This window comes from Neophocaena asiaeorientalis, unplaced genomic scaffold (assembly GCF_003031525.2).
Source record: "Neophocaena asiaeorientalis asiaeorientalis breed wild unplaced genomic scaffold, Neophocaena_asiaeorientalis_V1.1 scaffold504, whole genome shotgun sequence".
NCBI lineage: Eukaryota > Metazoa > Chordata > Mammalia > Artiodactyla > Phocoenidae > Neophocaena > Neophocaena asiaeorientalis.
Window position 1 is genome coordinate 7,658,551 of NW_020174438.1, and position 27,700 is coordinate 7,686,250.

At 46.8% G+C, this 27,700-nt stretch overlaps 1 protein-coding gene across 1 annotated transcript; it reads left to right on the forward strand.

Moving 5' to 3' along the window:
• Window positions 1-22,021: 22,021 nt before the first annotated feature.
• Window positions 22,022-26,446, forward strand: CAVIN3 (caveolae associated protein 3). Its single transcript, XM_024757130.1, has 2 exons — window positions 22,022-22,549; window positions 23,118-26,446. The coding sequence occupies exons 1-2, from the start codon at window positions 22,166-22,168 to the stop codon at window positions 23,520-23,522; spliced, it is 789 nt and encodes a 262-aa protein (XP_024612898.1). The 5' UTR covers window positions 22,022-22,165; the 3' UTR covers window positions 23,523-26,446.
• Window positions 26,447-27,700: the final 1,254 nt, after the last annotated feature.

Sequence of the window (27,700 nt, forward strand, 5' to 3'; positions counted from 1 at the left end):
TATACCAAGAACTTTCCAGATGGGCTAAAGAGCTTTAAAAACCTCGGAAACACTAACCTATTTATCAAATATCTGGAAGGAAGGAATTTTCCATCTTAGAAGCAACAGAAGCAGTCACAAAGGAAAAGGTTAACTGATGACTATATAAGTATTGTAAACTTTTGCATGTTAAAAAAAAAGAAAGGTAACCCAAATAAAAAGGCAAACAAACTGGGGAAATATTTGCAGTCAGCTGCAGCAAGAACTTTCATAAACTGATTTTAAAAGAATACACGGAGGCCCCAGTGAATAAATAGAGTGTGTGACCAGATGTTTTCCCAAAAAGGAAAGATGTGGAATGGTGTTTAACCATGATAATGAAAGATAACTCCAGGAGGAAGAGGTCCGTTGTGACCTGAAGAGTCAGGGGAGATTTCACAGGTGAGGTGCAGGGTCAGCTTATGTGAAGATAGGCGCTTTATGGAGATGGAGGGAGGAGATGTCACACACTTGGGTGGCATTTCCTGCTCACTAGCCTCTCCCGGCTCCCCTCTGACTTTGCAGGGCTTTTGAGGCCGAGAGCTGGACACTCTCCTTAGTGTCTCTTTGGCCACCATTATCCATCAGTAAGGGAAAGGACTTTATTCACGGAAGCAAACCACCACGGAACCTCAGGCAGGCCTAGCAGAGGGATGTTCTGGAGCAAGAATTCTGTGGCTGTAGGCTTTGGGAGCTGGCTGAAGACCCTGACTTTCCCCCATCTCACCTATCCCAGCAATCTTGGAGTTTTCTGATTTAAAAACCAGCTACCAGCCCACCTTTGCCCCCAACGCCTAATCTGAGTTAAACTGTTCCTTTTTTACAATGCTCTTGGGAATGCGAACAAAACTGTCATTAATTTCTCTGAAACACAGCTCAAACTGGCATATTCACTTTAAAGTCTTTTCTTTCTATGACTTTTAATAGCAATATTCCATAAAAAAATTCAGCAAGCAATACATATTCATTGGAGGAAATACACACATAGCTGGCAATTCTGAAAGTTTTTCTGAAGAACTGAGAGGAAGAAAAAATTAGAAAATATAAATAGTTCATCAACAGTCACATTTCCAAGCAGAGCATGAAGATACCACGATAAGGAGACCCTGCCCTACCGCTAGACTTTCTGAGCCTGTGGGCTGGCTTCCTCTCCAAGTTCCCGACCTGACTAGGTCTAGGCACCTTGATTCCTTCCCCATTGGAGAGGTCTCCTGACATCCTTGTTGCCTCCAGGCTGCAAAAGCCAGACTTGTACTTGCAGCTCCCTCCCGCTCAGCCTCCCACTTAGCTCTCTTTCTGGTCTAAGAAAGTGACTCACACCCAGCTGCGTGCAACAGCCACCCTCAGTCGTTTCTCTGCCCACCGTGTGGGATGGATGACATCCGTATTCAGACACACTCTCAAAGGTTAAACCCAATTTTATCTAAACCCAGGAAGGATTTGGGCAGGAAATGAAAGACAATGGTAAAAATAACCATTACGTCTCAATGCAGTACGATGATTTGAAATTGGCACGGCTGTTAGTGTGTTAGCAGTCTGCCCGCTCTATCTGCTGCACACGTAGCACAGGCTTTGGAGATGCAGTTCCTGGGTACTGGCTGTGATGCTACCTCTTCCTCTCCCAAATTAGTGAGGGTGACATCATTATAGGGGTAACCTCAATACTGGGTCACCACTAAGCCTCACGCATATATTTTTAGAGCAATTATTGCGTTTAGTTGTATGTCTATTTTCCCAACTAAACTTATGTGTTAGTGGCTGTATCCCTAGTGCCTAGCACAGTGCCTGACGTTGACCAGTGGACAAGGATCGAATGGATGACTGAATGAACCCATTTTGCTGTAAAGCCTGTCTGCATCTTGCTCTGATTCTAAGAAATCCCACTCTCCTTCTAGTCCTGTCTCCCAGGTCGGTGCCACCAGCAGTCCTTTGCTGCTACGTTTTCTAAACTGTTTGCTTTCTTGGTGGCCTGTTTATGTTTGTCTAGCCTCCCAGTCCTGACACCTTGGCCCTGTTTCCTGGGCTCCTTTTTTGTTTTTTTTATAGATTTATTTATTTTTATTTATTTATTTTTGGCTGCTTTGGGTCTTTGTTTCTGCCTGCAGTCTTTCTCTAGTTGTGGCAAGCGGGGGCTACTCTTTGTGGTGGCTTCTCTTGTTGTGGAGCATGGGCTCTAGGAGCACAGGCTCAGTAGCTGTGGCTTGCGGGCTCTAGAGCACAGGCTCAGTAATTGTGGCACGTGGGCTTAGTTGCTCCGCGGCATGTGGGATTTTCCTGGACCAGGGCTCGAACCCGTGTCCCCTGCATTGGCGGGCAGATTCTTAACCACTGAGCCACCAGGGAAGTCCCTTGAGAGCTTTATTTAGAGTGAGAGATTTCTTCATCTTTCTCTTCCCCACGGCAGGAGTTCTAAGTTGGCTCTTCAACTAGATTTTGACTCTTTGACAGTATATTTATGTCTTATCCACTTTTATGTCATTCAGAACATGAAGTACAGGCATGTAGTACAGGTCTAGGTACATGTTAGGCCCACCTCCTTTGCAGCATGTACTACGATTTTTATTAAATAAGTAACCATACAGTTTGTCTAACATCTGTATCTCCCATTTGGAGGTAAATTCCACAAGGTCAGGAACTCTATTTAATTCACTTCTGAATCCCCAGCATGTAGCATAGGACCCAATACATAGTACATCTCAATAAAGATAAAAATGATAAGAATGAATGAATACAGGAATTAGCAGACTGAATGAATGACCAATTATGACTTTGATAAAAAGAGGATGGTTTTGTTTCTCTGGAAGGAAGCCTTAGACGCTGAAGGCTCTATTTGTGAAAGGGAAAAACAGGCCTTGGGGCAATTGAAGGCCAAAAGCAGTGTTTAATGCTTAAAGCGACCCATGGGCGACCTGTTTAAGTGCAGGGTAGCCCAGCTTGGGCCAAAATAGAGGGAACAAATGGCTCGGGGAGGGCTGAAAATGGGAGTGGGAATTCAGGTCACAATTTCCTACACCCTACCCACCAATTTCTCCCATAATTGTTTTCACTTTGGACCCTGCACCACGTTCTCAGAGGATTTGGGGTAAAAGCGGAAGTCCGTTTGTTTGTCTGTTATACCATTCATGTGGGTCAGTGTGTGGCAGCAACATTTCAAAGAGGATTATTGCTAATCACTCCCAATGCAGGTGGGCTGGGGCAGAGGTGGCCAAAGCTGGCCTTCTGGGGGACAATCCCTGGGACTGCTCCAATTAGCCCAGCAGGCTCACACTTCCTCCTGAGATCTGGGCTCAGCTGTGGCCCCTGTCTGGACAAGGGGCCCGGGGACAAGGCAGGAGGCAGATGTCCTGGAGGCAAGAGGCTTTGGCAGCTTCTCCGGGGACCAGAGGGAAGCAGAAGGTGGATGGGTGACCTGAAGAGACCCACTGAGCTCTTGTTATGTCACTAGACCTTAATTAAAGCCCTTTGGTCACGAAGCCCTGAATGGTGGGCACTGGGCCCCCCAAGGGAGTGGGGCTGGATCCAGAATGTTAAAGGTCTAAACATATTAAAGATTATGATTGGTCTCCATATATCATTCAAAGTAAAAACAGTTAAGCCACAAAATAAGTGCAAAGGAGGTTTTAATTAGGTGTATCTCATGAAGGTCACATCGATGCTTTTCTGCAAATGTTGAATTCTTTAAAAGAAACTTTTTTTCCACTTTGTTTTGGTGTTTCCACTTTAGTAATGCCGTAAGGTCTTTCTTGTCGGCCTCTTGAGGAATCTGTCCCTGACAATGTGTCTGAGGGAGGGGCCCTGACTCACTGAGGGGCTGAGTGAGGGGCCCTGGCTGCTAAGGGAATGGAGGCAAGACCTCTGTTAACCGAGGTATCTCTGTGAGGATCCTGGTCACTGAAGACCCGAGGAAAGGTCCACATCACTGAAGCATCTGAGTCAGTGGCCCTGTTTACTGAGGGGTTGGGGGAGGCATCTGCTCACCAAAGCCTGAAGAAGAGACTCTGGTCGCAAATTCTTGAGTGTGGCCAATGGTTCCCAAGTGTAAAGCTCTACTCCTTGAGAAGACCAAGGAGGGTGTTTGGATTCCAGAGTTAGGGTCACTGAGTGTGGAGTTCCCAGCTTTGAGGTTTGAAGAAAGGGCTAACCACCAAGACATGCCTGAGGGCTTTCGGTCAATGGAAAATATAAATAAGAGGCTCCCTCCATCAAGTCTGGGATCACGGACTTCCCTGGTGGCGCAGTGGTTAAGAATCCGCCTGCCAACGCAGGGGACACGGGTTCGAGCCCTGGTCCGGGAAGATCCCACATGCTGTGGAGCAACTAAGCCCGTGCACCACAACTAGTGAGCCTGCCAGCCACAACTACTGGAGCCCGCGCGCCTAGAGCCCATGCTGTGCAACAAGAGAAGCCACCGCAATGAGAGGCCCATGCACCTCAGCGAAGAGTAGCCCCCGCTCGCTGCAGCTAGAGAAAGGCTGCGTGCAGCAACGAAGACCCAACGCAGCCAAAGATAAAAAAAAAAAAAAAAAAAAAAAAAAGTCTGGGCTCACATAGGTGGGAAAAACTGCCCAGTGTGGGGTGCAATAGCTGAGATTCCACAGCCAGATTAAACCGCAGTGGCCTTTAATTCCTTCTCCTTCCTCCTTCAGCATGACCTGCAGATCTTCCAGTCACCAGTAGATGGCACTGCAGCTTCACACGAAGAGGGGGCTGCTGGCTTGGATCCCAAGGTGGGGTCCAGGTACGAGCAGGTGACACATGGGAGATAGAAGAAATTAGTTGCCCCTCCCCGCCCAGACTCCCTGGAGGAAGGGAGGAACTAGGCTTTGATTGACAAGGGAGAGCCCCTGAACACAGGCCACCTAGAGGCTGAGTCCTGTTAGCACCAGACCAACTAGTTCCAAATGCAGAGTGACTTTTTAATGTTCATTTGCTCGGCAAGTGTAGGTCCAATACATAAAGAATTTGTGCTAGGCACTGAGGGTACAAGGGTGATTAAACAAGGTCATTGTTGTTGAGAAGTCCATAGTCTTGGAGGCGAAAAATTAATATAAACATATTAAATTGATTTAAATGTGATAAGGACTGTAACATACGGATGTAGACAATGCTGTGGGAGCCCAGGGGAGGAATGAATATAGAACTTGGGGAAGAAAGAGGTGGCATTGAGCAGAGTCTCAAAATAGGAGCTGGGATATTGTTTGTGTGGCACAAATGAGGGAAGGTGTCTGGGGTGGAAACAAAAGTATGAGTAAAGGGCTTCCCTGGTGGCGCAGTGGTTGAGAGTCTGCCTGCTGATGCAGGGGACACGGGTTCGTGCCCCGGTCCGGGAAGATCCCACATGCCGCGGAACGGCTGGGCCCGTGAGCCATGGCCGCTGAGCCTGTGCATCCAGAGCCTGTGCTCCGCAACGGGAGAGGCCACAACAGTGAGGGGCCTGCGTACCGCAAAAAAAAAAAAAACAAAAAAAAGAATCAGGAGGGTTTTCAAGTAGGCAGGTGACATATTCAGGTTTCTGTTTAATTACTCTGGTAGCCAAGGTATGGGGTGGATTAGAGGAGGAAGAGACTGTATGCAGGAACCCAGTTTGGCAACCAAATTAGAATTTATGAGAGTTCAGTTAAAAAGGGATATAGGGAGAAGAAAACAGATTTGAGGGGTATTTTAGGAGGGAAGGTAAATAGGATTTTGTGCCAAAGTAGATGTGAAAGATAAAGAGAATAAAGAATTTAGGGAAACAATAAATGTTGACATTTACCAAGAATTTAACATTTACGGTAGTGTATCTCGCTAATCATAACAGAATTCTATAAGGTCGGAATTATTACCTCCATTTTCAGCTGAAGAAACTGGAGCTCAGGGAGGCTATGTGACGTGCCAAAGGCCACACAGCTAGTTCTGTTCCCTACCTGGTTTTCCTATCTTCAGTCTTATACCCCCCAGGTCACCCTCCACACGGCCACCAAATAGAGCTTCAGAAAATCCTTCCTTAAAACCTTCCAATGGCTCTCTAATATGTATAAGATAAAACAGAGCCCAAGCCTTTCACAGCTGTGCCCAAAGTTCTCGGCCATCCAGTCCCTGCTGCCCTCAGCCTTTCTCCAGCGCTTTCTAAAGATGAGGGAGACAGGGCTGCTGGCAGCTCCCTAAAGGGCATCCCTTTCTTGCCCGTATGCACTTGTGTATGTGGCACGCTGCTGCTGTATACCCCACCCGGAGGCCTTCACACGCACTGCACCTATCACCTGCACTATCTGACCAACTCCTACTCATCCTTCAAGTCTCAGCCTAAATGTCACTTCCTTAGGACGGCACTTTGTGACTCACCCTCAACCCCAGGAGCTAAGGTCTTCATATCATGTATTGTCACAGCATCTAGTACTTTTGTTTCACAGCATTTATCACAATTATAATTAGTGACTTAATATCAGTCTCTTCCACTGGACTACAAGCTCCTTGACAGGAGGGCCCTACCTAAGGATATTCATCACAGCTTTTTTGTAATAACAAAAATACCAGGAATGGAGGATTGATTCAAGAAAATGTGATGGAATAGTCTTTATAATGGAATATTATGCAGTCATTAAAATGAATACAATTCATGCCACCCTCCCTCAAGTCCCTCCCAGGACCTGTTGACAGAGGATGAGAAGACTCAAGGCTGATTCGCAGAAAGCCCTGCACAGGACGCAGCCACCAGCCAGAAGTGGACAGGAGGAAGGAAAAGCCATCCTTCCCACTGCCTGGAAGATGGGAATGTCATTACTCATCATTATACTTTAATAATCATTCCCCAAACGTTGGCTTCCTGACACCAAGATTCTTTTACTACCCAGTGACCTAGTAAAAGGCCATTTTCATTAGATTGGAAAACGGTCATTTCACATTTCTCATAACACACAGCAGAAAGAAGACAAAAATGTGTCCTGGTGTCATCTAGGATGATTAATCGTGACTGCTATTAAAGAAAAGTGCTTCCCCCCCGCCCCACCCTCTACAGTTTGTTTATATGGCAGGAGCTTCTCCAGAGTAATACCCTTGGCCTCTCTCCCCAGAAGAGGAGTTAATAACTTAGTGGAATGGCAAATTTGAGAACAAACTGACCATATTAGTTCAGCACCTCCATGTCTCTTTCTGGAAGTCAGGCCAACCACAGAAGCATGCGTACTGTAGGATGTTTTAAACGGACTTGCCCCAACAGGGAGACCTCCGTTTTCTAGAATGACCTATGGCCGGGTAAGACTCTATTTCTGGGGTTCACTATTGGAAAGCTCATTTATCCAATGATACGAGCCACCTTCTCCAATATTAACTTTACCCAAGTAATATATTGACTTCTACTTTTCAACTGGTTTTGAACTCAGGAGAGGGAAAGAGGGACCTATTTACTGAGGATCCACAGAACGTCAACATCTGATTCACTGGACCAGGAGCCTTAAGAAATAAACAGGGAGTAGAATTTGGGGACCCAGCTAACATGTGAAGAGGCTTTTGGTGAGGCCGGGGTCTGTAGCTTTAGGTCCGGACTTCAGTAAGCATGTGCTTGTGGCTGCAATGGTCTGTGGAAGCTTACACTGAGCCATGTGGAGGGTTTTGTTTTGGATGGAGTTGGTTTTTTTTGTTTTGTTTTTTAGTTTTATTATTTGGTTGCATTGGGTCTTAGTTGCGGCATGTGGGATCTTCACTGTGGCACGCGGGGTCTTTCACTGCGGTGCACAGGCTTCTCTAGTTGCGGTGCACAGGCTTCTCTAGTTGCGGCGCGCAGGCTCCAGAGCGCGCGGGCTCAGTAGTTGTTGCCCTGGGGCATGTGGGCTTAGCTGCCCTGGGGCATGTGGGAATCTTAGTTCCCTGACCAGGATCGAACCCACGTGCCCTGCATTGGAAGGTGGATTCTTAACCACTGGTCTACCAGGGAAGTCCCTGGCTGGAGTTGGTTTTTATCCATTGTAACTGGGCAGGCAAATTCAGGTTTTCAGTGCCAGATATGTGGGATCTTATCCTCATCACAACTCTCGGGACTTTATCCACAGGTGAGGATCTTTTTTCATAGAGGCAGGACCGTGGATTGGCCTTAGGGGTACAGGCGGTGGGTCTTACCTGCCTTCAGCCAAAATGCCTCTGTCAAAGGACATGTAGGTGACCTCAACATTCACAAGGACAGGGCTTAGCCAGACACGACTCTGCGGGGTAGGGAGGTTAGGGGGAGTGGCTCGGTCGACACTGGCCTCAGCACATGCCTGCTACACAGGATCTAGCAAGCACGTGCTGGTCGCACAGTTCTCAGAAGAGACACAACCGCAGCAAAAGTGGGAGTCTTGGGCGTACTGTGCTACAGTTCATCCTTGAACTGCTCAGGTATTAGACTTAACATATGCGCATGGGCCATGTGGGGTCCGCAGTGATGCTGGTGGGCTGCGGTGACTTTATAAATAGGAGCAGCTGCAGCAAGACTTTAATCGTGGAGAAAAGAGAGTCTTTGTGTATATGAGCCTTTTAGACATGGGTGGGGGTGTGCAGAACGATTAGTTATCAGCTGCATTATTCATCAGTACAGACAGGCTGCTCCATATATGATCTAAAATGTGTTGTTTAGAAGTGACTTCATCTAAGAAAGGGAGCCATGGAGGGACTAACCTCCTCTTACCACATGTTGAGAAGATTGAAATGGGTTAATAAAAAAGGTAAAAAGGAGATGCATCTAGCTCTAATTGCTCTTTTTTTTTTTTCCTGGCCGCACCATGGGGCACGCAGGATCTTATTTCCCCGACCAAGAATCGAACCCGTGCTCCCTGCAGTGGAAGCGTGGAGCCCTAATCGCTGGACCATGCTAATTGTTCTTAAAGAGGGTACCAGAACACGGTGAGATGTCTGAGTTATTATGAGCTCAGAAACACTAATTAGATCCTAAATAAATTTAACAAGGTAAAAATGTCTAGATTTCAGAGCTGACTGGAATGACTTCTTCTAAAGGAGTCTAAACTTAGGAAACTATTAAGAGGCAGCTTCTCAAAACGAGAGAGAAAGAGAAATCATAGTATGAGCAAATTAAAGAATAAGTTGTAATTTACCTTTCTTGTGTGCCAGAAATATTTTTTTGACTTTATCAGTTTATCTGCTGAGACCAGTAGCCAAGAACATTCTGATTCACCTCTACCAGGTTGTGACTACGGTACCTTCAACTGTATGAGAATTAAAGACACTTGGAAAAACACAATCACATAATACCATTGTGACACTCAAAACTTATTTCCTTAATATTTTTAATATTCAATTAGTATTCAAATATCCTAAGTTATTGCATAATTTTTTTCAGCTTGTTTTTGGAATCAGAATCGAAATAAGACCCAATCATTAATATTAGTTTATAGCTTTCTTAGATATTTTTTAATCTATATATTTCCCTTGCATCATTTTTTTTTCTTTGAAACTTATTGGTTGAGGAAAATGGGTTATTTGTCCTGTAGAATGTCCCACAGTACGCATGAATTGCTATGTTATCATTGAAGATGTTTCTCTGTCTCACATATTGCTGGTGAATTGGTAATTGTATCTGGAGACTTGATCAGACTCAGATCTGATTTTTGATTTGACCCCTCTGGGGCAAAGGGGTCACTTCTCTGGTAAATTTGGGACAAATGAGTCGGGCGTACTCAACACTCTGACTCTCTTTAGCCAGGTTCCCCAGGATACACACGCTCTGCTTTCCTCTTCCATGAAGTAAAATTGAAAGGGGTCCTCCCTGAATGGGCTGAGGGATGGGGTGGGGAAGAGGGAGAGCTATTGTTTTCTTGCCCAGAGTGGATGGGTTAGTTTCCCTAATCCTGGGGGTCGGGATCAAGAAGCCCATTTACTAAACGATACAGCGTTGATACCTTGCCGATATCAACGTCATCAGTAACACTGTTGTTCTTTTGATCTCTCATTTGCCTTATTCTTTTGAATTATTTCTCAGTTGATTCAGAACTTTGGCAGGGAATGGAGGGGTGTTATTTATTGGTGTCCCTAAACTCTACAACAACCATCAAGGATACATAGACTAGCTACTTCTATTAGACAAGCTTCTGTGCCTGCCTAGCCCACAGATCCCGTAAGAGCTGGCCCTGTGTACCATGTTCATCTCATTCCCGAGCTGCTGGGCAACAGTTGATTGTATCTGACCCAAGGCTACCGGTTAGACGCTCATTCTCTTTATCTCTCAGGACATTCAACTAAGACACAATGACTAATATTTGACAGAAGGCACTTGAGCTGCGTTGAGGTGGCTGTTTTCTCTCCCTGTGCATTGCTGATAAGAAGGAACAGAGAGTGAGCTTCAGGGGAAGCAGCGTGGAGGAGGCATGTGGAAAGGAGTGGAGCTGAGAGATCAGGAGGCCTTTGAGAATGAGAGGGAGAAAGCTGGCCCTCTGACCCCCTTGTTCTAGTCCTCCAGGCTTTTCTTGTCCTTAGATGCTGTGAGATGGTCACTTGATCCTACGTTTACGAGATGGAGGGAATTATACTCACCAGACTTGCTGAAGAGAGAGTACTGTAATTTTTTGGGAAGAACTTTCATATCAGGCTCATTTGAGGTAGAAGCTGAGAAACCAAGGGGTCTGAGTATGGGCAACACATCTGCAGGGAACAGGAAAAGCTTTTGCTGGTCACTCTGGAGAGGGAGGGGAGAACAAGAGGAAAAGTGTAGGAGGCACAGTCTGTGACACTGATGTGACATTTCCCGGACTGACCCTCCAAAACTTCAGAGCTCCTATCTCTTGAAAGAAGAAATTTTCAGTTTTCTTAGTGAAAGCTGATGAAGGGGCTCTGCTTGACACCCAGATTCAAGTGAAAGAATCGAGCCAGCCAGAGGGAGTGTGGGACCCTGGGAGAGTGAGTGTGGTAGGAGTGTATCAGCGTGTGTAGAACTTTGGACTTGAAACAGGAGTTTAGAACTCATTGTAACTAGATGATATCCAGTCACTTTGAATGTCCAGCCTCCCTCACTTCCTCTTTTAGAGGGCAGTGTCCTCTGATCTATACAAAGCTTCAGTCTTATGGCCCCTCGAATTTGTCACCTCTGCAGTGCTATCCTGTCATCAAGGGTATTTGCTCCCTGCTCTCAGTTTGGCCTGTCACTGCTGGGAGCTCCACGTTATGCCCCGTTTGATGTCTCCCTCCCATAAATCAAAGGAGAAGATTGTTGGGAAGATCTTTCTCCCCCTCTAGTCTCTCCAAAATTACCAGCAGCCTAAGTGTATATGCAGGTTTCTTCACTGAAGAGTTGAAGCAATTTCAGAAGGGAGAGTCAATGTCAAAGAGGGAAGGATAAAACACTCTTAACGTAGACCTTCTATTTACTTCTCAAAGGGGGGGATGGTACGTACAAATCTAGGTCCTTCACAAACTCCCTGGCTTTTAGTTTTTATTTTTAAATTTTTTTGGTGGCACCGCATGGCATGCAGGGTCCCCAACCAGGGTTTGAACCCATGTCGCCTACAGTGGAAGTGTGGAATCTTAATCACTGGACTGCCAGGGAAGTCCTGTTCCCTGGCCTTTAGATGCACAAAATTCCCTTCTCCGTGGGCCTCCTTTTCACATTTTCTCCATTTGAAATCACCAACTTCCACACCTATCACAGGAAGGGATCTCGCTTCTTGTGTTACCAGCTCGGGTGCTTGGATTCTTTAATCGATAGAAATTGATAAGAGGCCAGACAAGGAACACAAGCAAGGCATCACTGGGCTCGTGGTGCAGCATGAAGGAGTGAAAACAAATAACAGGTGCACTTGCTCACTCGCTGAGTGGGGGCTGGTTCCTTACATGGGGTGAGGGTAGGGTGGATCGGTAGGTTGGGCCTCAGGGTTGGCTTAGATGGTCTGCCCATCTTGGTGGTGCTACACCCATCTTGGTGGTGCTGTGTGCAGGGATCACGGGCAGTACCCTGCTTCTGCTCCCAGCACCTCAGAAGTGGCAGTTGGGTTTTGGCCTTTTTGTATTTCCTTATTCATAATTTGCCCCTACTGCACATGCATGCAGTTATTATTAGTCCCTTATGATCCTTTGTATTTTGTTGTTGGAGGAGACGTTTGTCCAGGTGCAAGCACTGCAGCAAAGGGTCCCAGGTCCCAGGTCCCAGCCTGTCTCACTTGGACCTCTCTGTCTCCAAATTCACCACTCTTATCCTACCCCAACATCCCAAATCTGAGTATGCCAGTTGGAGGCAGGTCCCCAGAACTTTAGCCAGTTCAAAATGACGCCTATTGTCACCCAAGTCTTGCAGAATTGTGTGTATAGGGTGGAGGTGGGAGTGGGAGAGGAAGATGAAGGGCCTCCGGGTCTGTATTAGTTGTGGATTTAGCTCTTCCTGGCCAGATTTCCTCTTCGATATTCTTACGCGTGAGTGGGAATCACATCGGTTCATTTGATTAATAGAATTGTTATACAAGCTCCTCCACTGCTCCCAGGAACACATTAATTTTTATAGAGTACAATCTAAACCCATATTGAAAAAGGATATATTTCCTCAATTAGAAGGGCATCTCGCATTTTCCCGAGTTAGTGGGTCCCATTATTGTTCACAAAAGAGGTCTGGTTTCTTTCCTGCTTCGCCTGAGAAGCTATTGAAATAATAAATAAGCTATATTATCCTTTAATGGCTCCTCCTTTCTGTTAATTCAGGAAGGGCTCCAGACAATAAATTATTTCAACAGTCTGCTTTGGGGGCTGGGGTAGCTGCCAATTCTTTTACAACAAACCCACCTTCACTTAAGTCAACCGAGATACTTTCTGTTCCGTGTAACCAACTGATCCTTGTCTAGAAGAGAAATGGTTGCTGGCAGGTAGGTTTGCAAGCAATAGAGCCTTAGACGAATGTGGATGCTGTTTCCAGTATTGCTGCTTGATGCTGAGTGGTAAAGATTTTCTCATCCTGGGAAAGCAGCTTGGTGAGGCCTAGTCAGCTTGAGGGGGCTTCTGTTTGTTGCAAAAATAGTGATGCCTGAGTAGGATCCACTATAACCGAGGTCTGGAGAAATATGGGTAGAATGTGAGGAACCCCTGGCAAGACTCCTTATTCTGCCATGTCTGGTGGTAAAGTTAATGAACACATTGGCATAATTCTAGGCTAATTCACCATGGCTTCAGACTCTTGTATGAAAGTTTGGGTCAGCTCACCAGGTAAATCCTGACCAGGGTAGGTATGGGTTAAAAGCATGGGCAACATGACATACATTACAGAGGACAGAAAAAATAAAGAGCAGCTTGACTTCTTAAACTCAACTGTCAGTTTCTTATCCATTTGGCATTGGATTTTTATTTGAATTTAAACTTAGCTTAATTTTATTTTATTTTGCATGTGTTTAACGCAATCTGTTTTCTGCGATTTCACCTCTAGTCTTAACTTACTTCTCTCTCCCTCTCTCCCTGCCTCTCTCTCTCCCTACCTCTCTCTCTCTCTCTCCTTTTCCTCTTTCTCATAATATTTGCCATTTAAAATCTTCTCTGCTTATTTCCCCCTCTCATTCTAATGGTCCCAGATTGACAAAAAGGATGGGAGGAGTCCCTGACTTGGAGAACACAAGGACTAGGTAGCAGGGTCTACTTTCTGAGAGGCAGCCCACGTGAGATAGTCAAGAGGTCTTTCTGCACGTCCCTTCCCCAAGATGCAGGTCCAGCAAGGTTTGTGCACTATGTAGGTAAGCCGCCGCAGACTTGCCCTGTAGCAATTGCTTTCAGTTTCAACCAAGACGCTATGGCTTCAGCCTCTTGGGGCATCTTATAGAGGCTTAAGTCCTAGATCTAGCCTAAGATCACAGTCAGGCTTAAATAGTTCAGCTATGGAAAAAGCTTACTTTTGCCTCCCCTTACTCACTTGTATAGATAAAACAAATCAAGGCCTGTGAGGAAACTTAACATTGGGTTATCTACAGAAGATGAAATAAACATAAAGCAAAGCTGCTCATTCATTCCTGTCACTTCTCAGCCTTTGTTGCCAGGATATCCCCACGGTCTGAAGACTCCTTAAGGGTGGGTACGTCTGGCAGTGAATGTGATGGTGACTTCTGTTGGACCTGTTGTGCTGGCTTCACGGAAAGCCAAGAAGCATCGATTAAACAAGCCCAGCAGGGTTCAGCGCTCCAAGCTCTGTAGCCCTGGCCTGTGACCAGGCTCAGTACACTTAACATGTTTCCCCCACTCCTGCCCTTGATTCTCACTGGTCTCTCTCTCCCCAGGTTGCTCCCTCAGAAGCAGAGTCTTAACTCTTACTAACGTGTTTACTCCTAAGTTTATCTTTGCAAACGTGATCCACTTCTTACTGGTGTTCTACTTTGCTTAGCAAAGTAAACTTTAGTTTTTTTTCAATCAACAAATTTGGGCCCTTTCATGTTTCTAGGCTCTTCTGTATAGGACACTTGTTATTAAAACTATCTGTTGAAGGTAAGTGCAAGGTTATGATTACTTTTTTATCCAAAATTGCGTGTTACAAAGTAAACGCCCTCATCTTTCTCACAGCCTATGCATCCTCTTTCCAGGGTGAGGCAGGCTTACAGTGAACATCCCGATCATTCTCACCACACAGACAGAAGGGAATCTTGTTACTTTGGTGGACCCAATTGTTGCAATACTTCCCCCCAAAGGATAAAATCAATAACCGTAATTCCCATAATCAAGGTAAACCATGTTGGAAGGTATATATTTTTGAGAGTGCTGGTACACGTCCTGAAGCATGGGACCATTTCAGAAACTACCTCCTGTATCCTTATCTACCAATTTTAATGGTCCCAGTGCTATTGGAAGAAGTCACTTCTCCATGAATTGTTCTGTAATTTCATTCATACGGATAATTTCTTGTTCAAGATGTGCCTTTCAGGTGAAATGGGAGATTTCTTTGTCTCATCTCTCAGATTAAACCTGCGCGATTGTTACTGGTAACATTTGGGGTGGCATGCTCACCCCATGGGCTAATATTAACTGAGAGGCATGGAGTCCAACGTGGTAGCCACTTGCTAATAGCGGCTGTTAAGCTCTTGAAATGTGGGTTGTGTGACTGAGGGCTGAATTTTCAATTTTATTTAATTTTAATTAATTAAACTTAAAATTTAAACAGTCACAGGTGGCTAGTGGCTATCATGCTGTACAGAGCAGGGCTAGAGACATCCTTAGACAAATTCAGGAAATCGGGTTTTCGGTCACACTGCTTGTACCAGGCTTTCTCAGGTGATACTCTAATCTGATTACCTGAGGATGCTTCACTTCCTAACTTAAGTGTGAAGAACAGTTTCCATTCTTCCTTTGAGGATTCACATTGTAATTTTACAACCTTCCTAAGTACAGCAGCCATCTGCAAATTACATTTTCTGTCCTCATAAATGTTCCCATTCTACTTGGAACCATGTTAAGATATGGTCTCTTTAATATCTTGTACACATTTTCCAGCGGTGGAAGTATAAGTATGTAAATATCTACCTTTATCCTGTCTCTTCTTTTTTTTTTTTGACATAAATCTTTGGCCTGAATCAATAGAACGGCCCCTGCCCCCTCCTATATTCCCCTCCCCTACATTAGCTTCCTAAGCAAACTAACTTTGACAGAATCTACTTTGTAGGGGACATGATTCCGAGATCAACTCCTCTTTCTCCTTCCTGGTCTCTTTCCTCTGGTGCAGACCCTGAAGCAATCCTCTCGTTTTTATGGGGCAGCAGTGCCTTGCTCATTGCCCTCTGGCCCAGGGTGTGGCTTAGACACAACTTGGCGATAGAAAAAAATATCTAAACCATATACTCTGCCTATGTGAATTAATATTTCCTCCATCCAGCTCCCCACAAGAAGGAGGAGTTGTGGTTAAGCTGCAGCTCTGTCAAACTATTAAGTTGAATAGCTGGTAGTAGATTGATTTTGCATCGTATATTACCTCCAGAGGACTCAGTGGGTTACCGTGATACCATCACACTTAACTTGATGGGATCTGATACCAAAAAGCTGGGGTACCAGCCTCAAGGACCATTCTACAACCAGTCTCAGGGATCGTACTAACTCTCAGATTAAATGTGTAAGCTTGCAGACCTATTAAAAGTTTTTTTTTTTTTTTCCTTTTCAAAGCCTCTCAATTGTCATACCAGCCTGGCTTAGTGCATGGATTATTATACATATGGTCTGGTTCTGAGAGCCTTCTCTTCTGCTTCTAAGATCCACTGAACCCAAATAAGATAAAAAAAAATTCAGTAGGGTACTTTGTGTTGTGCAACACTCCTAAACCATGCCATTTGCCTTCAAGTGGAACGAGATGGATGAACCAATGCTATTCTTTGCCCAGGGTAGGCTCGCTTCTTCCACTTCCGTAGTTAAATTGATTAGCAACTATCATCTCTTTTTTTTTGTTTTTTGTGGTTTGTGGGATCTTAATTCCCCGACCAGGGATTGAACCCCAGGCCCCTGGACTGCCAGAGAATTCCTAACTATCTCTCCTTTCGACACCATACAAATGATAGTTATTCTTCAAACAAAACCTCATAAGTAAACACCATTCAACTAATGCAATGCTAAATTTTATGAGTCAAATTATTTCCTAGTTGTGGTAGATGCTGGGTGGCTCTTAATGACTTCTCCTTCCTTGGACCCAGCCCCAGAGACACAGGGGAATGCTTGTACGAAGATGAAAATAGCGGCAGGACTCCAGCCGTATACAATTTTCTGTAAGTCACCACCAGTCCGGATGTGCTGCCCATGGCATCTCGGTCAAACCCGTCTTCAATGCCTCATTCTACCTCTCACTCCACGAGCCTGCCTTTAAGAGGTAGCGCACACCAGTCCCTAATGATCTGCCCTGTCCTTTATTATGTGGGTGGTAAAATAAGTTCCGGGGTCAGAAGAATGCCATATTAGCTCAAGATAGAGGCCTGCGGGGGCTTTGATGGTGGCCTCTGAGTGATTTGCCAAGGAATGCAAGCTCAAATCCAGGCCAGGCCTCCCCCGTGTCAGGGCCCGCTGAATTCCTCAGATTACAGAAAGGGATTCAATAGAGTCTATTCAGTCACTTCCAGGCTTTTTGCCTTTTGAATGTCCCAGGACAGTTTTGCAGGAGGAGCTCGACTCCCACACCCTGACAACTGGCTCCAGCCGCAATGACATATTCCACAGTTCTGGGCTTCTCAGCCTCATCTCAGGTGCGGGACGCTCTGATTCCATTCATGGCATATTGACTGATTTACTTGGTTGTTAAAACTGCTTTTTTGTGTCCCTAATCCTTCTGGTGGGTGTTCATATGTGTAATAATTTCCTAGGGCTGCTGTAACAAATTACCACAAACTTAGTGGCTTAAAACAACAGAAATATGCTCCCTCACGGCTCTGGAGGGCAAAAGTACAAAATCAATGTTGCTAGGGTCACGCACCCTCAGGAGGTTCTGAGGGAGAATCCATTCCATGCCTCTCTCTTACTTTCTGGTGGCTGCTAGGTTTGGGGTTGCCCTCCAGTTTCTGTCTCGATCTTCACATGGCCTTCTTTTCTGTGTCTCTGTTTTCTCCTCTTCTTATAAGGGCTCTAGTCACTGGATTTAGGGCCCACCCCAAACCTAGGATGATCTCGTTTCAATATCCTTAATTACATCTGCAAAGACCCTATTTCTAAATAAGGTCACATTCATAGGTACTGGGGTTAGGACTTGGACATACCTTTTTGGGGACACTACTCAACATCCTAAACTATGAGATACAAAAAATAGTGGTTTGAGGGAACACTATGCCTGATTCTTGTCATAAAAGCCATCCCCAAACCTCTTGGCCATAATGTACAATTCCAGGATCTTCCACCCATTTGGTTATATTGATTTCTGGAGTTCGAACCGATTCTCACTTCCTGTTGCTCCAAACTTATAGCTCTTTTCACTGCCAGAGGCACAGAGCTCCCTCATTGTGTGGAATGGCCTTACCCCTTCCGTAGGCAGGATGTCTGTGACAAAGGGTGGAAGGTGGCGCCTGTCCACCGAGGCTCCTAACCTGTTGAATGGGTGGTTCTGCTTGTGCCGCACGTTGTTACTTTATTTTTTAATTGAAGTATAGTTGATTTACAACATTGTGTTAGTTTCAGGTGTACAGCAAAGCCATTCCGTTATATATATATATATATTTTTTTCAGATTATTTTCCATTATAGGTTATTATAAGGTATTGAGTATAATTCCCTGTGCTATACAGTAATTACTTGTTGCTTATCAGATACAAACTACCATGCATGTTGCTACTTTTAATTCAAAGCTTAAGTCCTTGGAAGATGTCCCTGTTTGTTTGGCAGCTGAAAGTGAGGCTCAGGGTCAAGGGTGTTTCTTGTACAATTAACTCACACAGCCATTTCTGATCCTTTTTTAGATTTTTTTTCCATTGCATAATCAAAGACTGTTAGGCTGCATTGCTATGTGAGACAATGAACAAAACAATCCAGCAACCTCTGGTGAATCTCTCCACTAGCATCTACTCGTAAGCCAGCAATTATCTTTCAAAAGCAGTATAATTCTCAGATGCCGGAAGCATTGCCTAAATGTTTATGTTACATTTTTCCTTTTAGGTCCTGCCGTCTCTCCCCCTCTCCCCAAATCGTCTTGGTGGGAGAGGCAGAAATCACACACAGACCTCAAGTCTCATCTTTCTTATACGGCCCAAGGGCTAGGAGCTGACTTGTAACTTGGCCAGGGCCAATCACTGAGGCGCCTCTGAACCCTATTCAAAGTATGTGGCCTTTTGGATAACCCAAGATGTGGAGTGTATAAGGATTCCAAGGTGGAGCAAATTTGGACACTAAAGCCCAAACACTCCCATTAGTTGATGTTCTTTGTTTCAGTGGGAGATATCACACACATTTCACTACGTGTCATGGGCTAAAGTACTACTACTCCAGGAGGCCCCCATCTGCTGCATCCCTCATGGCTGGTCCCCGGCCCTGACTGAACATCCTCTTCCCCTCAGGTATGATGTTAGGAACTGCAGTGCCTCTGTCACTTTCGTTTCAGGGCATTTTTGCAACATCAGACAGTGGGGCACCTGACCACTGAGGAAAGAAAGAAAACAAGGATGCTGAGTGATATCATCTAAGGCACTGTAACCTGATCTCTTTCAGAGGTTTCCTTGAGCTTCCTCTCACTTAAAGGACCCAGAGCAGATACAGGCAGAGGCAGGGGGCCACCGCTGAGTCCATCTTTGTTAGGCAGATATATTCCAGGCAGGTCCAGCCCTCATGAAAGCTGTAGTGATTTCTTTTAAAATAAAGACAACTCTTCCTCATAGTATGTATGTTCTGGGAAGGGGACAGGCCAATGTATGAAAAGAAGCTTGAGAAGCAGGGCGGGCAATACCTTTGTTTCAATTGTTTTAAAGAATTTGGTAGGGCCACGCTCCCTCCAAAGCTTCTAGGGGAGGATCCTTCCTTACCTCTTTCAGCTCCTGGACACTTCAGGCTTTCCTGTGCTTGTGGCAGCGTGATTCCACTCTCTGTCTCCATTGTCACGTGGTGTTCTCCCTGTGTGATTCTTTTCTTCTTGTAAGGTCACCAGTCATATAGGATTAAGGGCCCACCCTACTCTAGCATGATCTCATCTAACTTGATTACATCTGCAAAGATCCTATTTCCAAATAAGAACATATTCACAGGTATCAAAGGTTAGGATCTGAACATATATTTTTGGGGTGACACGATAAACCCACACCAATTGGTTTCCATTTTTCAACCCCATACCAAGGAGTTTGAGGGGGTGGGTCCCAGTCACATCCCTGATGGAGAAAATAAAATCTTTAAACAAGATCAGGTTGCACTGCCTTAGAGGGTATCATTCTGCATCTTTGCTCTCTTTTCTTCTTTCCATCCTCATTGGAAACTGTAATATGGCTTTTTCTTGGATACTTTGTGATCAAGGTCATACTACTATAATTTCCATCAATCTGGGCTTTTTTTGACTCAGGGCATTCTTCTAGGTTGCCCCAAGTTATTTTTATGCAGCTCATGGGCTTCTATTTTCCAATATCTGCTAGTTTCTATGGCTTTTATGGTTGAAGTTTTGGGAAGATCAGTGGCTTTGTTGCTAAATTTTAAGGTCATCCTTGTTCTGCACATCCAGAGAGGAATTCAGCAGGCCTTTGAAAAATATCTATCCATATAGTTCTTGTTTCCAAATGCTTTGGGCTTCTTTAGTACCAATTCTCAAGGCTAGTGATTTTTTCATAGGCTTCCTGTAGCAGATATTTTTGATTGACTATCTATCCTTAGCAGTACTCAGATGTTATACATAGATAACCACTTTTCCGCCCAAACCACCCATGTGCACCTAGGCAAGCTGACCCTACCCTGCTGTAGAAGTGGGCCTACTTTGTCAAAAGGTAATTATCAGCTCTCTTGTCAGTGATGGGTTAAGGAACTTATGTTCCAGCCCACCAATGCAGAGCCATAGACCTTGGTTCTGGCATGGCCATTTAATTCAGTGGAAGGCAACTGGAAAACTTCTTGGGGGCCTCTGGGAAATAAATGTTCTAAATTTTAAGATGGTCCCCTCTTTTCTCTTGATCTTGTGCAGAGATGTGCGGCCTGGAACTGCTGTAACCACCCTGTTCCCCGTCTGGAAATGAAGCTGACACCTGTAGAGGGCATAGTTGAGAGAGCTGTGACTGACCCACACTTAAGCATCACTTTACCATGGTCTTTTTCAATTACGTTTGAATTGGATTTCCTGTGTTTAAGAACTTTTAAATTGGGTTCTCTGTTCCCTTAGTTTGAAAGTATTTTAACTGGCACATCCTGATGGGTCTCTCTGAGCAAATATAGATCCACTGGAGGAGATGGTGATTCCCATTAGGCCCCCAAGGGGCTGAGGGGGTCAGGCTACATGAACTTGTATTTGTAGAATTTGGTCATTAACTTAGCATCACCAGATTTCTGGCAATAACTGCTCATCCTCTGCTGTACTTCTGTGTAAATCGGACCTCAGGTCTTTTCGGGCCCACGTAACTATCCCCTGAATGACAGTTTCTTCCACAGTCATCAAGTGGCCCTCAGAGATTGGGTGAGGAGAGGCAGAAGGAGAGACTTCATCATGATCAATGCATTGCTTGAATTTCTGTGCCTACCATCAGTTTACCAAGTACTGCTAGAGACAAGGCGTGGGGTTTTCCAAACTGATGACATAAGGAATCCATTACCCACATCATTAACTGGATCCTCTATGTTCACTCTCTCCCCCTCCAGGCAGCCATTTTAAATCTTCTTCACTCTCAGCTGATATTCTCACCTATTTCCAAAGAAAATTTAAAAAACATCAGGTGGGAGCCACAACTAGCCTCCAGAAGAACAAAGACATACCAGAACCTACTCTAACACTTTTAAAGGTTTCACAGGAAGAGGTGTCCTGCCTGCCCTCCAAGCTTGGGGTGCAGGACCTAGGCTCTGATGGGCTTAAAGAAAGAGAGGGAAAGAATTAGAAGAAAGAAAGCAGGGTAATGCTACACAACAGTAGGAACTAGAGAAGCAGGAAATGAGGCCTGTGGCCAAACCCTGGTGAAGACTATTAGGGAAATACCAGAGGATGCCTCCTTACTCCCTCCGCCCCTCCTCTGTCCACACTGCGGGGCCTGCTGGGTCCCAAAGCGAGGCCTCAGGCTTAAACAGTCTTAGGTTGGTAGCAGAATGTCCAAGAACCTCCCAGTCTACCGCGCCCAGCGTGGGGCGCAAACGCAACCCTTTGAAGCGTGGGAGGCCAGGGCAGGAGGCTGCGGAGGCCCTTTGGTTACCCCTTTGCTTTGCTAACATAGTTTCTCTGCCCACTCGATGCAAACAGCAAAATTTTCCACGGCTCGCCCTCTGCAGTGGGGAGAGTACTTTCCAGAAAGAGGCACACTAGGGAATTGGAGTGGGGGAGGGAACTCACACTCAGAGCCAGAGAGTTTGCCGGGCGGGGTGGGGCGGATCCCGGGCCAACCTGCTTCCCCGCGGGTCTCCGGGGCGGGGCGGCGGAAAGGGGGAGCGCTTTCGAAGGACCCCACCACCAACATCCCGCCCCCCGCTTTCCCTCCCGCCGCTCGGGAAGGCCAACTCCGCCTGCCTGAGTCACGGCCGGAGCTGGGGAGGAGCCGGGGAAGGCGGCCCCAGCCCAGAGCGCAGCCGGCGGCTTCAGGGAGAGCCAGGCAGGGCAGTCGGGGAGCATGGGGGAGAGCGCGCTGGAGCCGGGGCCTGTTCCCGGAGCGCCGGCTAGGGGCCCGGTGCACGCCGTCACGGTGGTGACCCTGCTGGAGAAGCTGGCCACCATGCTGGAGGCGCTGCGCGAGCGGCAGGGGGGCCTGGCTCAGAGGCAGGGCGGCCTGGCGGGCTCCGTGCGTCGCATCCAGAGCCGCCTGGGCGCGCTGAGTCGCAGCCACGACACCACGAGCAACGCGCTGGCGCAGCTGCTGGCCAAGGCTGAGCGCGTGGGCTCGCACGCCGATGCCGCCCAGGAGCGCGCGGTGCGCCGAGCCGCCCAGGTGCAGCGGCTGGAGGCCAACCACGGGCTGCTGGTGGCGCGCGGGAAGCTCCACGTTCTGCTCTTCAAGGTCAGTGACCTCAGGCGTCCCCTGATCGAGGCCTTTCCCGCGGGCCACCACCCGGGGGCTCCCCCTCCCATCCGCCTACCACACCCACATTCCTGACCCTACCCTCCTCCGGTCTCGTGGAAACCACTTCCAGGCCCTCGCGCGCTTCCCACCACCGAACCCCAGCCTTCCCTCACACCCCTGAACCCAGCCAATCAAAGCCCGCCCAGGCCACGCCCAGGCCACGTCCACAGCAGTTGCTCCAAGTCCCAGCCCATCCCCAGATGAAAAGAACGGTGGCGGAAGTGCATCCCGAGACAGTTCGCCCCCTCCTCCTGTTCTTGCCCCTGCGGCTACCATCCTGTCTCATGTCCCTAACCGGGTTCCACAAACTTCTGCAGTTCCCCTGCCCTAGCTCTCCCCACCTCCCTCCAACCCACGACCCCTTTCCCACGCCTGCCTTTTCTTTCCCATCCGGGCTGCGGAGGCTAAGGGTGGGGTGGGTTCCCCTGGTGTCATTGAGGAGGGAGGCTCAGGCTGGTGCGCGATAGGGGGCTGCCAGGGCCAGTGCTGTGTCCATCACTTGCAGGAGGAGGCTGAAATCCCGGCCAAGGCCTTCCAGAAGGCGCCGGAGCCCTTAGGCCCGGTGGACCAGGCCGAACCTGGCCCACAGCAGCCAGAGGGCGAAGGTGGGGAGAGCTCAGACGAGGAGGAGCCCGTGGAGTCCAGGGCGCTGCGGCTGCGGCGCGCCGGGTTGGTGCATAGCTTGCGAAGGGCCTTTTCGGGCCGGAAAGGGCCTGCAGCGCCATCCCCCACGCCTGTTAAGCCTCCTCGCCTTGGGCCTGGCCGGAGCACTGAGGGCCAGCCGGAAGCCCAGCCTGAGTCGGAGTCTAAGCAGGAACCAGAACCTCCGCAGGATACCGAGGAAGATCCCGGGAGACCTGGGGCTGCCGAAGCAGCAGCGGCTGTGCTCCAAATAGAGAGTGCGGCCTAATGGCTGGTGCTGCCTGCCTCCCCCGCGCCGATGCCTAGCCCCGAAATAAATCTTCCTCTCGGAATGCAGCGTTCCCGCCCAAATAAGGAGTGAATCCTGCATCCACAGCCCAGCGCTGGCCCTCCCTTCCTGGCTTCTTAAGCCCAGCACCCTGTGTCCTTTAAAAGAGCAGCCACTCACACCTGCTTACACTCACCGTCAATAAAAGTCGTGGCACCTAATCCGGACTCCATGTGAAGGGGTGGGGGAAAGGCGATGCAAGGAATAAGACAGACGTTGGAACCTGGAGTGTGGCTTCCATTTCCAACAGATCATTGTGTGATTTCTCCACTGAATCCTGGGCTCTCCCCCAGTGGCACATAGACACATCCTTCTGGCTACTCGCTCCTTCGGCACTTTCCTCCTCGGGACATACAATCATAATTTTTTCCCAACATCTAGTACAGTCCCTTGCTGTAGGTGCTCAATAATTGTCAACTTGTGGTTTTCCCCTTAGTCTCTTCTTCCTCTACCACCTCTTAAAAGTTGGGTTTTCTGAGATTCTGTTCTTAGCCCTCTTCTCATTCTGAGTATTCTTCCATTAACTCCCACTGCTGAGGCTGTCCTATGGGCCACATACCCCCTAGACCACTGTCTTGAGCTGTATTTGAAAAGGAATCCAAACTCCAAATGCGTCCAAAAGAAGCAGTGTGTCTTCTACCTTTTAATTAAGTTCAACTCAACAGCTATTTATTGAGCACTTACTATGTATCATTCAAAACTGCTCCTCCTTCTGTGTTTTCTTTACCAGCGAATGGCACCATCATCCATCCAGAAACCTGGGAGTCTTCACTGGCTCCTCCTTTCTCTCCTTCCCCTACCACATGGAAACAGTTATCCTGCTGATAACTCTGATCTCTTTTCTTAATACCCATTGCTGCTGCTCTATTTCAGGCTTCGTCTTTCTTCTGACCATTATTTGAACTGCCAATCTGATCACATCACCTTCCTGATCCAGACCCTTCAATAGTTCCCCATCACCTTCAGAATAAAGTCCAAGTTCTTGAATGTTACCTTCAAGGCCCTTCATGAGCTGGTACCTGCCCATTTTTGTAGCCTCACCTCTTGCCACTTCCCCTCATTCTACTACTGAATCATGATGAGCCGTGTGCTCCCACTCTCATCTCTACTGTCCTACAAAAGGCAGCAAGGTACCCCTGTTTTAGGGCCAGATGCTTCTCTTCCTAGCACCACCTGCACGCTTCAGCGCTAACTGCACTAATGGTGATTGTTTGCCATTACTCTCCCGCCACCACCCCAGCTCCACTAGACTGTGGCTTCTTTGCAGTAGAGACTGTTTTATTCATTTCTGTATTTCCCGTGCCTGGTGCACAGTAGGCTGTCGCGAGCATCACAGAAAAAAGGAGAAGTGGGAGGGGGTTGGCTCGGGATAGGAGTGGGGTCATCCACCCATTCATTCAGTCATTGTTGTATAAAAATACTTTGAGTACCTATTGTGTTCCAGGCCCTATAGTATCTCTCGTGAACACCAAGAGGACAGTCCCTTCTGAGGCACTCAAGGAGCTCAGAGTGTAGGGAGATACAAACATATAATGACTGATGTAAGTGCAGTGATAGTTATACATAGGTTATTTTGAGAGGAAAAGGGAAAGGGACACAACCTAACCTGAAGGAGGAAAAGGAGGGGATGTTCTTGGAAAAGGTAACTAGAGGGATGGGAAACAGGAATGGTGAGGGGCAGTAGAGCTCAGTGGTTAATGATTTGGGTTCGTAGTTCCCTCAGCTATTCAAAGGGCTGGTGATAGCCCCTACTGGGCTGATACGAGGATTAAATGATGTTAAGTGCCTAGCACAGTACGTGGAACATAGTTTGTTTCAGGTATATAATCCATTCGTCCACTCATTTGACAAATATTTCCTGAATTCCGAGGGTCTGCCAGGCACTATTTTAAGAGCTGGGAATACAATGACACACAAGAATGACAAGATCCCAGCCTCCGTGGACTTAAATTCTAGTAAGGGGAAGACAGGCAATAAAGAAGGAAACTTATAAGCCAGATAAAAACAAGTAAATGTATGAACTAGAAGGGCCTTCTGGTTATGGGCTCTGAAGAAAAGAAAACACTAAGGGTACAGATAATTACTGGGGAGGATGAGTGCTTTAAATGAGGACGTTGGGACCAGAGTTCAACAGTGACGTTTTAAATAAATTTCTATGGACTCAATTAGAAGAGGCCAAGCCCCTACCTGCTACAGTTGGTAGGAAGTCTGTTTCCAGTCACTTTAGGGCTCTTCCACTTCCTTAGATTGTGCAGTTGTACCAGGGGGTTCACACCGGCTCAGTGTCTCTCAGACTGTATATCTCTGCTGCTATTGCTCCTTATGACCACACGATGTCACTGTTGGGGTACCAGTGTCCCTGTTGGTGCCTCATCCTACAACCCCGAGGTCGGCCTGTCAAGCTCTGTGCCCTGAACCAGAGGTCTTTCCATGGAGGGTGGCTCTTCGGTAGCTCCATTTCCTCTGGAGAGATTCAGGGCTCCTCCTCCAGGCTTCCAAACCTTAGTGCACAGACCATTCAGCTTCCCAGCAACCACTCATTTCAAGGTTTTGCCATCACTGAGGGGCTGGTCTGAACAGGCTCAGTTCTCTATCCCCAAAGAAGAATAAACCCTTGTTCCATTTCAAATCCTTGGAAATCCAATTTCCCCCTTTCAACCCCCGCACAAAATTGAGAGCTCAAATGCATATTTCTCACATAAAATAGCTTGATAGCTCATTGGGAAGCACACGAAGGCTCAGAGATCCTGGACGCTGACCCCTAGGAATCCAAAGGCTTGGCTAACTTTGATGGGGGATGTTACTTTTTATTCCTTCCTGATGCTTCTACCGCAGCAAATAATAAAAATCAAGTTAAAACAAAAGCGACTTCAGTTTTTAATAGTTCTCTTCGTGACATTGCATTCTTCATTGTCGCTGCTATCATTATTATTACTATTACTATAAACTAAAGGGAATGGAGACACTGACACAGAGATCCAACTTGTCATCCAGCATATGTGGCATTTAGGTGGCTGCTTTAACCGAGGGGGAGGCACACTGGTGGATTACCAAAATTCAGAGACTCGTTCTCAGTTTTTAAGGTCAGAAATGCAAATTTATTATGTGTTCCAGCATGATTAGGCTGAAAGGGATTAATCAGAAAACACCGATTAACTTGAGTGCTGAATTCATGAATTTCCCTGAGAAGTCTAACTGGTAAGTGAACTAGAATAATCTAGCTAGCTAGTCAGAACATTTTCCATCCTGCAAGAAAGTCTACATGGGAAACTGAAGTAAGATCTTAAAGTGTAACGAAACAGAATAGGGCTTCCTTGGTGGCTCAGTGGTTAAGAGTCTGCTTGCCAATGCAGGGGACATGGGTTTGAGCCCTGGTCCGGGAAGATCCCACGTGCCATGGAGCAACTAAGCCCGTGCGCCACAACTACGAAGCCTGTGCACCACAACTACTGAGTCTGCGCTCTAGAGCCCACGAGCCACAACTACTGAGCCTGCGTGCCACAACTACTGAAGCCCGTGGGCCTAGAGCCCGTGCTCTGCAACAAGAGAAGCCACCGCAGTGAGAAGCCCGTGCACCACAACGAAGAGTAGCCCTGCTCGCTGCAGCTAGAGAAAGCCGCGCACAGCAATGAAGAACCAAAGCAGAAAAAAAAAAGAAAAAGGAATAGTGAAAACAGGATGAAGGTAATGGGCAGGGTTATCCAACCTGCCTGCTTTTTTTCTGCTGTGATATTCTTCCTGCATGGGTAAGACTACATTCCTGGTAGGAAGTGTCTTCCTCTGTTAAGTACCGGAGATCCTTTTGACTTCCCTTTACTGAGAGTTGAATCATATAACTTCCGCATTGAAGAGAACTAGAAAGCCATTGAATGCATTTCCAACACTTAAACATCCTTTACCATTTTACATCCTATCCTTAGCTGGCTTATATTTGAAAAAGTCCAGTGACAAGGAACTCACTGCCTCTTAGGCAACTCTATTTTTGGACAACTTTAACTGATAGGAAACTTTGTAAGATCACAATATGTCTTTATGGTTTCCCATATGTGGCAGTTGGCCTCACTTCTGCAACATCTGTACACCAAAATTCCTTTACTTTTATGATGTGCGTGTCCTTG

What these genes read in the sequence shown, in the direction of transcription:
- CAVIN3 (XM_024757130.1), top strand. Translation starts at nt 22,166, where the DNA reads ATGGGGGAGAGCGCGCTGGAGCCGGGGCCTGTTCCCGGAGCGCCGGCT. An exon ending in TCCACGTTCTGCTCTTCAAG is followed by an intron (nt 22,550 to 23,117) that starts GTCAGTGACCTC and finishes CATCACTTGCAG; the next exon opens with GAGGAGGCTGAAATCCCGGC.